Source organism: Coenobita brevimanus, chromosome 44, assembly GCF_032717465.1.
Source record: "Coenobita brevimanus isolate Jiangsu-jjx chromosome 44, ASM3271746v2, whole genome shotgun sequence".
NCBI classification, from domain to species: Eukaryota; Metazoa; Arthropoda; class Malacostraca; order Decapoda; family Coenobitidae; genus Coenobita; species Coenobita brevimanus.
The window spans coordinates 1654023-1670930 of NC_136997.1; the positions used below are offsets into that span (position 1 = coordinate 1654023).

Here is a 16908-nt window from a genome sequence, read left to right on the forward strand (position 1 = left end):
ATATTAGTTAAGTCCAGTACATCAAAAAACGTATTGCAACACTCTGGTACACTATGATACACTGGACGAAGTGTTCGACAAGTATACCAGCATGACTGAGCAGATGCATCTGATACTTTGTTCAATGTTCTACAAAGTATCGCCCTAAATACTGAGGTAGTTTTTTGAGGTATTGTCCATACTCTAGATGGCAAAGTAATGTAAAGATAGCAATCAGATATACAGATAGAAGATTCCTGTGATAGAGAAAGGGTGGAGTATGCTGTTGAAGTCCTTAAGCGAAGGTGTTTGAATCACCATATTATTTGTAGGTCCATCATCATCATCATCACTAAACGAAATAACCAATCAACACTGTACTGCAAGTCATCATCACCATCAACATCATCATCATCAAACAAAGGCAGTAAACACAGTAACTCCACGTCAACCAAATAATGTACTAACAGTAAAAAAAGGTCTAAGCATTCTGTTGATGTACTTCCGCCATGGGATCTGAGGCACCATCTTCTTAAGCTCCTTGATCGTCATCAGGTTGTACAGCTTGTTGACGTCACGGCGCTCCTCCTTAGGCAGAGAGAACTGGAGGCAGAGGACGAGGCATAGATGAGATGCTGGAGGGGGTCGAGTAGGGATGGTTTGGAGGAGAGATTGGGTAGGATTTGGAGAAGACATGGATTCGAGGAGAGATACTGTATGAGAAGTAGAGATGGTAAGGAGGAAAGATGTTGCAGGAGGAGGAGGAAGGGAGGTTAGGAGGAGAGATAATGCAGGAGGGAGAGAGGCAGGAAGAAAAGGGATGTTCATAGAGAACCAAGAGAAAGTTTGGGAAGAATGATATTGGAGGAGAGATAGTGGAAGGAGGATTAGGAGGAAAATCACTGAAAGAGAAGCAGAAGGAAGTTAACGAGGAAAGATTTTGGAGGTGGAGCAGGAATGGGAAGGTTACGAAGAAAGATATTGAAGGTGGAAAGTAATGAGGAAAAATATTAGATGAGCTTAGAAAATGACAAACAATCTGTTGTCACAAGAAACTATAAAGTAAAAGAACATTTCTGCCTCGACTCACGAACTCTAGAACGAAAAGCCTTCCCATTCCAGGCTAAAAGCCTTCCAAAGACATTCAACGGTGAAAACCAAACATTGATTGGAACGAGAATATAATAAACGAAACTGCATTCAGTACTGGCATTATTCTATATATTGTATCTATCTATTTATCTAGTCGATCTATCAAACCATCTATCTATGCATCAATCAGTTGACAGATGCATTAATTGTGTAAGAGTTGGCCAAAAAAAGTTATTGCCTCCACGTCTCCTTGCCTTATGCTATTTGGCTGTCCTTCCCACATCTCACATCCCCTCCCACATATAACTTCCACTCCATTCCTCCATCTCATCCTTGGTCTCCCTTTCCCTTCTTCCCCTCCACCTCACTCACTTACTCTCCTCGTCAGTCTCTCATTCTCTATCCAAGGATATATTGATATTACATTTTCTTTTTACATAAGATGCTCCGTTAATTGTGACTCATTTATTCATTTATCTCTGTGAACCAAGACAACTCTCTCTCTCTCTCTCTCTCTCTCTCTCTCTCAATATACATACTTACTTTGGCAAGCTGTATTTCAAACTCGAGTGACTCTTTCAGTTCCTTCTCAGCCGTAGCCTTGTCAGCGCCAAGGAGGGTTGCCATGGAAACCTGAGGAAGCATCGCAAGGCTTTTTAACACACTATGACTATAAATAAATATCAGAGGAAGAATTACCATAAATCATATGAAGAAGTGCTCAAAAAGGATATGAACTAAAATTTACCATAAACAAAACAGTGAAATATGGAGGATTTTTTCACACAAGCCCTCATCAGCAGTGAAATATGGAAAACATATTCACAAATGACCTTAACAAAGCAGTGAGCTATGGGGAAAGAATTCATGAAAAAATCTTCGCAGAGCAATAAAATATGAGGATAGTATTCATGAAAGATCTTATGACAGCAGTGACAGATGGGTAAGTATGAATGAAAGATATGAACTGAGGAGTGAAATATGTAGAAATTCTTCTTACAGTATCTTGACAGAGCAGTGACATCAGGGGAAAGAAATCGTAGAGATCAGAGCAAAATGAAATAGAGGGGAGTGTTGATTATGAGTTATAGCCTATTTCTGTAATGTACGGTGAAATGTGAAATATGAGAAATTATCACTAATATTATTATTATTATTATTATTATTATTATTATTACTGAGGTTATTATTATTATTATTATTATTATTATTATTATTATTATTATTACTGAGGTTATTATTATTATTATTATTATTATTATTATTATTATTATTATTATTATAGCATCTACCTGGATATTGCCAAATAATAATTTGTCTGATCGTAGATATTCATTTTAGTGTTTGCTTTGGTTTGTCTGACATGTCTGGTAATTGTATTTGAAAAAAAAAAAAATCACAGACACAAGCTGAGGAAGGTCTGTGAACAGATTTAGTTCTTTTACCATAACTTGAGCCAGACAATCATCCTTTTGCAGCTTATTCCCCATAGGTCAGAGGCAGAATGAGATGGCACTGCGGCTCTGCATCCTTTCCATAGCACCTAACATATTCTTTTGTTGATGCGTGGTTACAACTCGGTTCAAGATGGTAAGACGGCGCTTTTAAGTCATGTTAATGCGAAAAGAGTATAGCTACATCAGTTAACATAAACCATACGCACAATCGTCTTTAAAAACAACACACAGGCCAACAACGTCACTGATTATAATATACCATCAGGTCGATTGAACACCTCTAAGAGCGAGGCCTTGTAGCCACCTCGCCACTGTGGGTCTACGAGATATAAGACCACCACGTATATTGAAGTTTCCTTGAGGATTCTCACGCCCCGACCCACTGCAATGGGGGCAACAGCGAGTTTACGTTAATATATCCAAGATGGTTGACATGTATACGCAAAATGACGTTTTAGATTACACAATTAGGTCAATATGAATCAGAGTCGTTTAATCAACCTGATGGCATGTTGCAAACTGTCATTCTGCATGGAGGCACTGAATATTTTACTTATATACTATTGAATATAAACTGTGAAGTGTCTGATACCCATATTCGTGAACACAAAACCATTCAGTTATCCCTGTATAGAGCTTAAACTCAGTAAAGTCACTATTATATAACTGGTTTATTTTCACTTGACAACTGGGCCACTCGTACAACTTGAATACCAAGTCGTGGTTCAATGAAGTTTACTTTTAGTTAAGAGGGAAGAACAAGTCTCCCTGGCAGCTAATCAAATCTACTGTACCTTCCATTATAACTGAGTTGAAGGGGTTAGTGATCCTCGTCGGCCTAGAGTAAATGCAATACAGATACATCACATTATATGTTACGCAGTGCTTCATTGCTATACAAATATGCACAAAACCATTCGCAAGTCATTAACTATAGATTTTTAATTTTAACTGGACGGAAACTATTATCTTTTTGCTCCTTCTTTCCCGTAGTTTAACGGCAGAAAAAGACAATGTTACAGTTTTTTATCCTTTCTATCGCACATATTCGTTCAGCGTCATCCTGTAGCAGTAATTTATTCCTACAACTCAACATTCAATACTGAGTTGGGAAATTTTAAGCCAGGTTTGAGTGAAAGGGATATACCTGCATCAGTTAGCCAAAAATCATACACAACCAATCCTATTTGAAGTTAGGTTAGGTAGCTACAGATCACACTACCTGGTTGTTGTTTTTACTTAACCTCTGTGTGTCTGGCCAAAAGACCCGGCAACAGCAGGTACGCAACTGCCCCTATGGAGTTATAAGCTCCTCACAGCATTAACGTAGTGCCTGCGTCTTAGTGTGGCATGTGCTGTGCTGTGCTGTGCTGTGCTGTGCTGTGCTGTGTTCCATTATGACTGTGTGTTATGTTGTGTGGGCCGATTCTATAAGCAGGCCACGTGTCATATGTGATTCCACCCAATTCATATCTAAGCTGAGAGCTGAGGAGGACTGGGTGATGTTCTGACCTAAGCCTAGTTAGAAGAAGTCGATCATCTCTGGTGGGTGAATGTCGTGAGGAGAGTCTTGTGGTACAGCGGTTTGACCTACGTGTTGTACTGATCTGTGAGCATGTTGGTGTTTCTTCATTGCTAGAGTAGGAATGCCTGACACTGATAACAAGTTCAAAAGTGTCTGATAGTTTCTGTATATGAGTGAGGACAAAACTATTCACAGTCAGTCCTATGTAGAATATACATAGGTTATTTACCACTTTCAATAGCCTACCATGTATTTTATGGAACACAAAACACAAACAGTCCTATAAACCTCACATAGTAAAGTTACTGAAGAGATTGTTTGGTACAAGTTTCCTATGTAACGTGTTAAACAATTACAGTTAGTGACCATAAAACACTACACAATCAGTCCTATACACAATGCAAGTTCCATAAAGTTACTATAAAAGTCAAATATATTTACTGAACACGTTACCTGGTACTGATAATAGGCCTGCACATCGCTGTCAGTGAATCCCTTCAGTAGATACTCACGAGAGGGCATACCCAGGGATGGCTGGTCGATCTGTTGGGGGTGTGGAGACGGGGTGAGTGTGCTGGTGAAGCGCTTTGGGTTTGAAGGGCTGTGAAAAGATTTTGGAGGGGGTTGAGGGAGATGCAGACGCGTGTGAAATTGGAGAGGTGGGCTGGGGATGAGAGGGATGTGAAAAGGTTTTGTGGCGCTTGGAGAGGGTCTGGAAGAGAATGAATAGGCTGTGTAGTGGTTGGGGAGCTTTTGGAGAGGTTGGGGAGGTTTTGGAGTTGGAGAATTTGTAGTTGTGCTGTAGAGATTATGATGGAGAGTGGAGGAAGTGGAGGAGTTTTGGAAAGACTTTGTATGGACTATTGGGGGTATTTGGAGACGTTGCAGGGGTTTGGAGGGGTTGTGTATGGGTACTGGAAACGTTGGAAGGGTGTAGAGGATTGACGGAGTTTGAAGGGAGTTTGAGTAGGCCGCTAAAACTCTTCAGTAAATAGTTATGGACACGGTATACTGAGAGACGACTGATTGATCTGTGTAATTTATGGAAAGGGTTAGAATGCTGAGATTTGGAGGGGTGTGAAGGGGGTTTTGTAGGAGTTTTGGGGGGGTTGTGGAGAATCTGGAGAGGTGGTATAATTTGGAGGGATGTTGGAGAGGCTTAGAAAAATTTAAAAGAGTTATGGAAAGGTTTTGAAGGGTTTTGTAGGGAAGATGGAGGGGTTCAAGAGGGATCCGAGCAGCCTTGGTGGTTTGAAGGAGGTTTCTATGAGGTAGAGTTTTTTTTTTTTTTTTGGGGGGGGAAGAGTTTTGATGGGGTTGGAGGAGTTTTGATGGGGTCGGGGGGGGGGGTGTTGATGGGGTTGGAGGAGTTTGGAGGGGTTGGAGGAGGTTTGACGAGGGCGAGTTCTGGACATATATAGGAAGATGTTGGAGAAGTTATGAGGAGTTAGAGGTGGTCTGAAAAGGGCGTAGAGTTTAGGAGAGATGCGTTGGAGAAACTTCAAATAGGGTTTGGAGGAGTTTTTTTAGCGGCTGGAGATAGATAGATAGAGAGAGAGAGAGAGAGAGAGAGAGAGAGAGAGAGTTACACAGATACACAGACCACACAGACCTTACGGTCCCTACGAGGCGGTCCGGCCTTAATACTAACACAATGCTATAACAGGAGCAGGAGAAAAGGATAGCAGAGCAGAAGGCTCTTTCCCCCACCCTCCAGACCCTCTGGCATTTGCCGTACAGGAAACAAGTGGAAGTAATCCATTGCACGAGAGAGAGAGAGAGAGAGAGAGAGAGAGAGCGGGGGGGAGGGAGTAGCATATAAAGGAGAGGACATGGTAAAGGTTATGATGAATGGGCCAGTGATAAAGGGGAGTGTGGATGACGTAGGAGACGGAAGAGAGAGAGAGGAATGGGGGAAGAGAGGAGAGGAGTGATGGAGAGGGAAAGGAAGGTAGGGGAGAGATGGGGGTGGAGAAGAAGTCAAAGAAAGAGAGATGAGGAGGGAAAGGAGGAATAGAAGGAGGGAGAAGGAAGGGGAAAGGAAGGGATAAGAAGGGAAGAGGGAAAGGAGGAGAAGGAAGAGGAAGAGGGTGGAAAGGGGAAGAGAAGAACGAGATTAGGAGGGAAGGAGCTGGGAGAGGTGAAGGGAAGGAGAATGAGAGGGAGAGGTTGTAGAAAAGGAAGGAAGGAAGGAAGGCAGGAGGAGGGAAGCAGTTAAAGGAAGAGGAGAAGGAGAGAATGGACGGGAGGGAAAGCAGGAAGAAGAAAAACTGACAGGAAAGGATGGAGTAAATACGCCACCTCATTGCAGAGTGTAATCATACACCCACTGATATTTGGTACTGATCTTCAGTACAATCACGTATTTTCCCAGTAAGTTCGTTCCATTTACAGGTGTTTCTATTCAGCTTAGGAGAGACCTTTTGAACTAGAGAGGTTATATATTGCCTTAACCTCTCCATGACAAGCGTTTCCCCTTGAGCTGATTAATATCGTCTGGGGGCGGCTAGAATACAGTAAAAGTTGCGTGTTAATTGGGTTGAAACTACGAAAGGTGGGGATCCTAAAATAATATATTCGTCTGGTGGCTGTCAACATAATTTAACTCCTCTACTTCCGTGATGTATAGCTACAAGCGATCGAGCGATGTTTACTCTCAGTTAAGTTTGGAAATGTGCCGCACAGCCCGACCCAGAAGACCCGGCTCGACCCGACCGGACCGTCACGTTAAGCGGGAGCTAATGGCTTTACTTCCATGTGAGTTAGAGTTGAAATTCTTTCTGCATGTGATATACTCATTCAATAAATGTTGTTATCTCCTAAAAACTCCCCCATGATGTCGTGGGAATCCCTTGGAATCTCGAGTTTTCGAAGGTAGTGTTCGGCTCTAATCGGTGAATGTCTTAAATACAAAATCTGTTTTTAAAAGGTTTTCCATCGAAATACTTTTTTATTTTTTTAATCATTTCTATTGCGAGGAATACACTGAGGTGGTTTGGACATGTGGAGAGAATGGAGAATGAACGACTGACTAAGAGGGTGTATGTAGGTGAGGTGGAGGGAGGGAGAGGGAGGGGTAGACCGAGGATGAGGTGGAGGTATGGAGTTGAGAGGTATATGAGGGAGGGGGGGGGTGAGTTGGGGGAGGGTAGTCAAATGGTGGGTGACAGAGTGACTTGGAGGCGTTTTAGGCGTCGGGCTATAGATAGATGGATAGATTTCTATCTATTAATTATCGGAGATTTCGCCTATAATTTTACATTAACGTTTTTGCTGTATTTTGAAGGTGAAACCACCAAGGAAAAGAAAAACATTTTTGGCTTTATATACCAGAGGAAAAGTTAATAACATGGCGCTCGCTCCCTCATCACGCATTCACAAAACGCTCTTTACCGGTTATATTATAATCATGCTATTTTCACACGGTTCCATTAAGCTTAGGAGAGCAATAAAGAATCGAATGCTTTAATTAGCATTATATCTAGGCCTCCAATACACAGTCCTTCCTGAGTAACATAGACTCAAGGTAGGCAGAACAGATTAAAAGAAAGGTAGGGGAAAAAAGAAATAGGAAAAGAGAATACCTCTTCGAACTATGGTAATTACTAAGATTCAAGGGAATATGAATGGAATATACAGACAGCTATATGAACATGGCAAAAAATGTTCACATTTAATTTACAAAATATAAATGTAAATCACATATGCATACATTATCAAACCATTTAGTCGCTTATGGATGCAATTTACGAGTTGTTTTGGTCTGAGTTAACTTTTTTTTAATGACAGAACAGAGGAAGGAAAACCAATGAATAACAAAAATCATCCATACACCAGATTACTGGCTTCCTCCATTCATAAAAAAATCTGCAACAGTTGGGCTTGAACTGCTGTAGGTTGAAGTTTGGCGGGAAACATTTCTGGGGATGTAGTTCGGGGAATAAAAGAATTCTGATAGGCAGAAGTTCTGCAATATGGCAGTGTGACATTCCAGTCAACAGTGTTGGTCGTTATGATATTATCTGCCAGACATTATTAATAGTATGTCCATAAGTACCCTAAATAAATGTATTTTGTGAGAGTTAGTACAGAAAAAAAAATATCTTCAAAGTCTTGTCATAAGAAAATCTATAACTGAGAAACCGCAACATATAATGTCATCATTACTTTGCATTTGTCTACACATTTATTGGGTTAATTAGGTGTATACGAGACTAAATGTAAGCTGGAAACCTTTGTGACCACATTCACTGGTACTGTTTTTCTCCATTGTGCAGTTGAGTTAGCTTTTTTTTTTTTTTTTACCTTCGCCAACGACGTGGGAGGAGCTTATGTTTTCATCCCTGTTTGTGCCTTTGTCCACAAGGTATCTCAAAATATTATTGATGGATTTAAATAAAATAATAAGGATATGTGGGTTATGGGCCAAGGAAGAGTTTAGTAAATTTTTGTGGGGAGGTGAGTATAGCCTAGGCGTTGTAGTAGGTATGTGCTCTGAATGCTGTATTTTTTTTTTTTTTAATGGTGTTTCTCTCTCTCTCTCTCTCTCTCTCTCTCTCTCTCTCTCTCTCTCTCTCTCTCTCTCACACACACACACACACACACACACATACAGGAGAGAAGGAAAAGAGGTGACATGATAATGCTGTATAAATGCATATCAGGGAAGGAGGAAATAGACATAAATGATTACTTAACATATGGAGAAGCATCAGCAAGAGGACACTGCAAAAAACTGCATAAGAAGAGAGGTGATAAAGACGTAAGGAAATTCAGTTTCCCAAACAGAGCAATTGATCAATGGAATGCACTACCGAATGAAATAGTGTGTGCCAAAACAATTCACAAATTTAAGGATCTATCTATCTATTGCCAGACGCCTCAATCCCGTTTGGGGTGGCCACAAACAAATCGCCTCCAAGTCGCCCTGTCCCCCATCATTTCACTCCCCTGCTCCCAACTCACACCCCCCTCTCTTATATACCTCTCCACCCCATCTCTCCATCTCATCCTCGGCCTCCCCCTCCCTCTTTCCCCCTCCACCTCACTCACATACACTCTCTTCGTCAGTCTTTGACCCTCCATCCTCTCCACATGGCCAAACCACCTCAGTGTGTTCCTCATAACGCTTCCTATCACATCCACATCAACACCACAACGCTCCTTTATATCCTCATTCGTCAGCCTGTCTCTCCATGTGACTCCACAGGCTCCTCTTAAATAACTCATTTCCACGGCTCTCACTCTTGACTTGTGTCCTTCCAACAACGTCCAAGCTTCACTTCCGTACGTTAAAGTTGGTATCACAATACTGTCATGTAGTAACTTTTTCACTTCCATGCTCACTTCCCTGTTTCTTATCACTGCTTTCAAAGAACCAGCAACCTTTCTTCCCTGCTGTACCCTTTCAAGCACTTCACCCTCCAAACCTCCATCCTTACTCATCACACTACCCAAGTACTTAAACGTAATCACATTTTCCAATTCCTCACCATCCAACCTCGCTGTACATTCACTGACTTCACCTCTCTCAAAGACCATCACTTTACTCTTCCCTACATTCACCTTTAGATTCCGTTTCTTACACACTCTCTCAAACTCATCCACCAAGCCTTGCAGCTCCCCTTCGTCTTCACTCAACAACACGGTATCATCTGCAAACAACAGTACAGGGAGTTTCCAAACACTATCCTCTGTACGATAAATATGGTTTAAGACACGGGACAGTACGAGCTTGACTCATTCCTGTAAAGATACAATTAGGTAAGGTAAGAACGCACACACACACACACACACACGGCCGGCTGTTTTGAGGGCATAGCAGTTAGTCTAGCTGTAACATTTTTCGGAGAAACACGTATTGGTCTGCTGAGGAATAAACTAGTCATCAGGAACGCCGTTTGTTATCTCCTTCGATACTAAAATGAGAGATAGTAACAAAATGCAGCGAGAATCATATTTGTACAAATGTTTTCCTCAGATAGTTTGACTTTTCCGCTAAGATTTTATCCTATTTTGGTTAGATACCGGTACTCATCTTTCTGACAGCACATCGTTCGATACTTCCACACTGCCCCTGCACTGCGCATGTTCTGAATCGGGCACCCTCAGTGGAGAGTTATGGTTAGTCACGAGCAGGGGTGAAGTATTCGTATCCGGAATTCAAATGCTAACATATCAGAAACAGTATTTATGTTTATATGTATTCATATTCAAATTATCGTAATTAAGTATCAAGGTATTCGCATTTGTACTCGAATGCTTGAGCAAAGTATTCGTATTCGTCAAATAATATGACGAATACTTGCAGAATTATTACCAGAAATAACCCTCCATTTGACTGTTAACTTCAGGTTGAAAGCATAGAGAGCAATTACAATATGCTACTAAATGTGGGTTGACAGAGCATCACTATAATATGGAATGTGATGTGAAATGAATGAAGTTGGTTTGGCTCAATTTGTCTAGTACTATTGAGTTGGTACTGGTGAACATGTCCAGTATGCATCGGTATGGAGTGCAGACGGGTGGGATGTCGGTAACTAGTGAGTGGGTCTGTCTTCTGTCACCCACCAGAGGGATACGTTGTGAGAGCTTGGATTTGTGAGTGTATGAGTGAGTTAATGAAACCGGAGTGTGAATTCCTGTTCTTAGCTTCAAGCAGTAAATTATGCTAATGATTTGAGTTAAACTGATAAAATCTGCCTATATTACTGACTTCCAAGAATTACCTTATTAACGTGTAAGGAGACGATTCTACTTGTGCATGGATAATCGTATTAAACTTTTTTCTTTCTCTCTCTCTCTTTCTAAGTTCTACAGTTTCAACTTAGAGATCGACTACTACCATCTTTTCGGGTAAAGTGACTGTTCACTTTCCAATCCAGAACTTATAAAATTTCATCTAAGCAATGATCAATGATGTACGAACATTTCATTGTCCCTTAATCCAGAAGTGTTGCCATCAGAGCACGCTGTATATATTGTGAAAGAAAATTCCACTTCAGGAACAACTACCTCTTACCTACAGCAGCATCTGAAGTACGTCTGCTCAACTGCTAGTGTCACATTTTTTAAGCAATGCACTGCTGCTCCTTCAACTGAGGACTTAAACTTTTTTTTTTTTTTTTTTTTTGCGTATGTATATAATGGGGAGGGTCAGTAATATTAAAGTTGTATTCCAGGAGGCGAAGTAAACAATATTTCATCTCCTAAACTCAGAGGCATATGTATGCTCATGCAAAAGAGGGGGGGGGAGGCATGCCATTAAAGGCGGGTCGGCATCTCACAAAAGGAAGGGGCCGAGTCTCATGAGTCTCGAGATAAGGCTATGTAAAGGTGCGTACATACCACATTTAAGAGTAACTGGAAAGAAGAGGAGGCAGGGCACGATTATCATGACAACCGTGCTTATGTCCAGGGAAATTAGTTCCATCATAATAATAACATCCGGGGCACAGGGGCAAATAAATTCAGTGTTGGAGGTCATTACAAGTATGACTTTTAATGCCCGTTTGATGAATACCTGTTTAATGGGATACATGATAATACTGCAGGCTTTCTGAATTGGTAGCAGTCTTGGCAGTTTTAGCTGATGCAACAAATTTCACACATTGCCAGAACATTGCCACATCTAGCTACTGTATGTCATACCATGTGGTCTAGGGCTGAAATATGAGTTCAGTAACATGCAATCGGGGTACGACAGTCATCCTTTACTGAAACTTTAACAGTCAATCCAAACTCGACTGACATGAACAGCGTTCAGTCCTCTGTTCAGCTGCTCCCTAAGACAGGTTCAAATTCAGTCGGTACATTAATGTTCCACGTTATATGACTGCACACGCAGTCAGTTCACGCTACAAACTGAAGAGTGTTAACAAAATACTACATCTGACGCAATAAATTAACTAAAGGTAAAGAGGTCCACTCTTCCTCAGCAACAAGCAAAAAAAAGTAAACTGTTTAGCTTTAGGTCCACACCTGGTCAACCAGTTCTGCTCACATCATCACTTGTGTGATCAGAACTGAAAAACGAGAGCCCCTGTACCTCGGTAGACAGCCACCCACTGCAAAACTGGAAAGCTCATGAAGCTGATTACCCATACCTATCAGGACTAGCCAAGCGCTATCTAAGTGTTCCCGCCTCCTCTGCTCCAGTGGAATGCACATTAACATTGGAGGGAAGATATGCAGAAGTGAAAGTTGTAGACTCAGTAATAAGACATTTGAGATGTTTATGTTCATGAAGAATAATGGATATTTGTCGGAGGCACAATCGCATCAGTATGCTTTGTGGGTGGAGAAACATGTGCTTTATGTTAAACATACAAATGTAATGCTGCAATTTATTTTCTGAATATATAATTTTCATATAATTTTGCAGTAATTTGTAGTTTTCATGCATTGCATAAAGTTATAAAAGAAAAAATCTCTTTTCCAGTTGCTTTGATCGGTTCTTCGTAACCATGCTAACATTAGATTTGAAATAGCTGCACAGCATCACCATTTTACTTCACATGAAAGTGGCATTTAAAAATACATATATATATCTTTAAAACTCTGATGGATAAAAGTGAGGCCTACAAGATGAGACTAACAGACTCTTCACATACTATGGGTCTTGTGTTTCTATTGCAACTAGTTTACAACGAAAGCACTACTAATATGTCTACTGCTATTAGGATATTTTTGATATCCCGGTACTGAATACTGGCGCCAGTCATGAAGTCATCTACCATTGCATAACTTAGTACTGTACTAGGCTGGCCTTTAGCTAGAATTTTTTTTTTTTCAATGAAGAGTATTCCAGAATGCATTCACGATTACTTCCATGAAGTATTCGTATTGCATTAATATTTCTTCTTTGTACTCTTATTCTTAGAAGTCAGAAGTATTCATATGTGTATTCGAATGCTTGAGTCTTGTATTCACTGCATCCCTGGGCAGGAGTCGAATAAAATATGGGGCACCGAGATATTCATAGGGTTTCAAGATTTTAGTACACACACACACACACACACACACACACACACACACACACACACACACACACACACACACACACACACACACACACTACTCCTCGTTCTGGCACTACATGAGGGAAAAACCAGTCTCCCACTGAATACAGACACCACAGAAGGCCACCATTCCGACTGGGACACTCTAAGCACTAGGAAACATACCACAGAGTCATCTTATATACAAGCAATCACGTCATTACTCCTCCACCAACTGTTCTCTCTCTCTCTCTCTCTCTCTCTCTCTCTCTCTCTCTCTCTCTCTCTCTCTCTCTCTCTCTCTCTCTCTCTCTCTCTCCAACTCACAATAATAATCCTCCTTGAAGTTTTCTTGAAATCCATATCAACATAGAAGTCAAAGATGTGATCATGTGGATATCCAAGCTTCCTGTTAATGTAGACGCTGGTGGTCCATTGAAAGGCTGAGGAATCCCATTCCTGTCCCTGTACAACGGGCCAGCCTCCCATCCTGCTGAGAGTATCCTTAAGAGGGTTAAGTCCTCGAGCCTTGATTGCCTCTGGGGAAGGAAAGGATAGGTACAATCATCAGTATTATAATCATCACTGGTGGTAATTATCGTCACTGTAATCATCATCAGTCCGACCATTTTCATGCACCTGAGGATGGGGTAGGCATGTAACCTACAGTGAAAAACGCAAGAGATCCTGTTGTTATTATTATCATAATTAAGCTTCGCAATATAAATGGCGAAGCTTCCTCTTTTCGTCAGTATTATTATTACTGTTACTGTATATTTCTTTGCATTTTTTTCTTCAGTCTTCACGATAATATACATGAAGGTACCCTAGGGTAACCTAATTCCTTGTGTCAAATATAAATGACTTTGACCTATTTTTTGAGATCATATCTCATTTTTTGAAACTGCCTTTTTGAAATAGAAATATCTCAGGAACTAACTGAGATTCAGCTATTTGGTTATAAAATCTTATGATAAAAATGTCTCCTCAATAATTTTGTCTTCATATTTTGCCATTTAGCCTAGTGGAAAGTACCAAATTTAAATCTGCTCAATGTTTTTTTGCAACATGTGTTTGAGAAAACCACAAAGGCTTCAAAGCTGTAACTTAACTGATACATAGCTGTGGTCCCTCTTATCATCTGAGAGGAATATGGTTACAGTTAAGCATACAGTTAGCCAGTTATTGAGACAAACGCAAAATTTTCACGTGTTCTTCGACACCGTCTTTGTCTTCATATTTCGAGGTTACGCAAGATATTACTGTAAGGTGTTCAGATCTTGTTTATACTACACATACCTTATATACCATCAATAATTGTGGCGAAATTTCCGTATCGTGGCTACACAATAAGAATAAGCAACTAGTTACTGCGATTATTATTATTATTATTATTATTATTATTATTATTATTATTATTATTATTATAATTATTATTAATTTCAAAATTTCCCACATCCCTGAGGGAGGTTTTCTTTGTCACTACTACTACTACTACTACTACTACTACTACTACAACTATTGTTATTGGTATTGATAGTATCATGTTGCTGTTGTTGCTTTTAATTTAAAACTGTGATATTTCAAAGGCTATTTGGCCTATAGGCCTAGCCTTCACAAATGGTCAAATTAGTCGGAGATCTGTCCGTTTCTTTTGGCCAAATATGGCGGCAATCCGTCACCAAGATCACAGGGTATTATCTGGAACCAGAAAAGTGAGTCAGCTACGCTGTCTCAAGAACTGCTTATGCTTTGAAGCTGAAGTTTTACTACAGTGTAATCCTAATGTTGGCGCATTGCGGAAAGGAATATCGTTCTAATCGGCTGATTATTCTCTGAAATTGCCTAGAGTCCAAAATTGGGACTTTTCCCGATATTCGAGATGTCATCTCATTTGCCATGAAGGATTAAAGCCAGAGCCACTAAACCTGGTGGACCTATTGACTGTGATGACCTAAAGTGACATGCACAAGATCAGTGACCTTGACCTCAAGGTCCCTTTATAACTCGGCTTCTTGCAGGAAATGAGTGTAGGAAGTTTTCCTTTATCATAATTGTCTATAGGCAATTTTATTGTGTTCTAGTACCTTCATTACCATTAACATCCACCACCACCACCACCATCACCAGGGCCTCTACTAAAATAATGTTCCTGCTCCTTCTCCTCCTCGTCATCATTACCATCAACAATACCATCATCATCATCATCATGACCCTTTCTACTACATGCTGTGACAGAGAAGAAAAAATCCTAAAAATCAATGCGAACGAACCAATGGAGTGAGGTGGACAAGGGTAGACTGGAGCGAGAAGAGCATAAAAGTTTTCGTGTGAAGTAAAAACTATATTAACATTATGTATAGGGTAAGAAAGAGTAACAAAAATGAAGCTGTAGCAAATGAAAGAGGGAGAGAGAGAGAGAGAGAGAGAGAGAGAGAGAGAGAGACACACACACACACACACACACACACACACACACACACACACACACACACACACACACGACAAAAGGATAAAGGAAGGCCAAAGATGGAAGAAAGAGGGAGACAAAGGAAAAAAAAACTGGACACTCGCACTATCATTCTGTCACCCTTATCCATGCACAGCTGATACATCTATACCATCATATTCAACGGGGATAGGTCTGTGCCTTCAAAAGTCTACGTGTCCTCAAAGCTTATATGAGAACCAAAATGAGGCCCAGATAGAGAAATAGACTGATATGTAGATAGGCAGATAGATGTAGAGACAGAGACCGGCAGAATCAGAGGCTGAAGTAGATACAAAATTAAAATAACGGAGAAGAAGAGACAGAGACAGACTGTAAAAGAACTCAGTCCCTTACCCGTATGCATGCAAGACTTCTGCAGCGCCTTGACCATCTTAGTGGAAGGTGGATCGTCTGGGGCCACCTCAGCCTCTATAAGACCCCTCAGGTTCTCTTGTAGTATATTATTGGCCTCACTAAAGCGGGAGAAGGAGGTCTTCCCTTCAGGAATCACCTTCTTCCTGAGAAACCCACCGCACGCGAATTTGAAGAAGTCATCACATGGATCAATTGAGGAGTCCATGGAGTCAGTCAGTGCAGCAGCTTAGGTGGTAGGAGAAAAACGGTTTATTTATGCCAGTCAACTAAATGGGGCGATTACAAGGGAGGAAGAACATCCCTCAGTTCCCATTATCAGAATTATGAGAGATCGCAGGAACGGATTCATGGGTACATATTGTTGATCACTCCAGCCGCTTGGGTGTTGGGAGAATAATGATTAATGAATGCCTGTCGACTGCATCAGGATGATTAAGAAGGAGGAAGAAAAAATGCTTCAAATCTGAAATCCCTGTCACATAAAATCATGGATGACTTCATAGGAGTGCATAGGAAGTACAGATAACAGGAGGCCTGTTGGGTCATGATGAGGTTATCTGTTGGAAAAACAATGTTAATCCTACTAAACTCTGTCCAGCGTGCAAGAGAAAAGGACAGAAAAGAGGAAGACTCTCACCCACCCACCACATAATCTGGTAAAGCCGCCAGGGAAAAAGATAAACATGGGCAATGCTATGCTACTGTAACCCTCCAACTGATCAAACACATGCCCCCCACCTCCCTGCATACCTAACCAAGCTCATAACGGCCCTCACTCCCCCTCCCTCCCCTTAATAACACAGAGATATTAAAACTTAAAAGTTTCAGTAGTTTATCTATGGTAATAATGAAGTTATGACAAGACTCGTGGTTTTTAAATTTTGGCAGCGATTTTTTATGGTTACACAATAGGTAGTCATGAAACTTAATACATAATTAGATATTCATATAGTCATTTATCATGTACAATTTCTGCCTCCTAGGTGT

The 16908-nt window shown here is 40.7% G+C and overlaps 1 protein-coding gene across 1 annotated transcript in view; it reads right to left on the bottom strand.

The window, feature by feature from the left end:
• LOC145398208 (neprilysin-2-like) overlaps positions 1-16908 on the bottom strand; it is an 84447-nt gene that overhangs the window by 55741 nt on the left and 11798 nt on the right. The window contains exons 3-7 of the mRNA XM_080271161.1: positions 15901-16146; positions 13383-13594; positions 4507-4596; positions 1615-1704; positions 448-582 (exon numbers count right to left, since the gene is read on the bottom strand). Of these exons, the coding sequence (XP_080127287.1) occupies positions 448-582; positions 1615-1704; positions 4507-4596; positions 13383-13594; positions 15901-16146 (773 nt within the window). The remainder of the gene's footprint in view (positions 1-447; positions 583-1614; positions 1705-4506; positions 4597-13382; positions 13595-15900; positions 16147-16908) is intronic.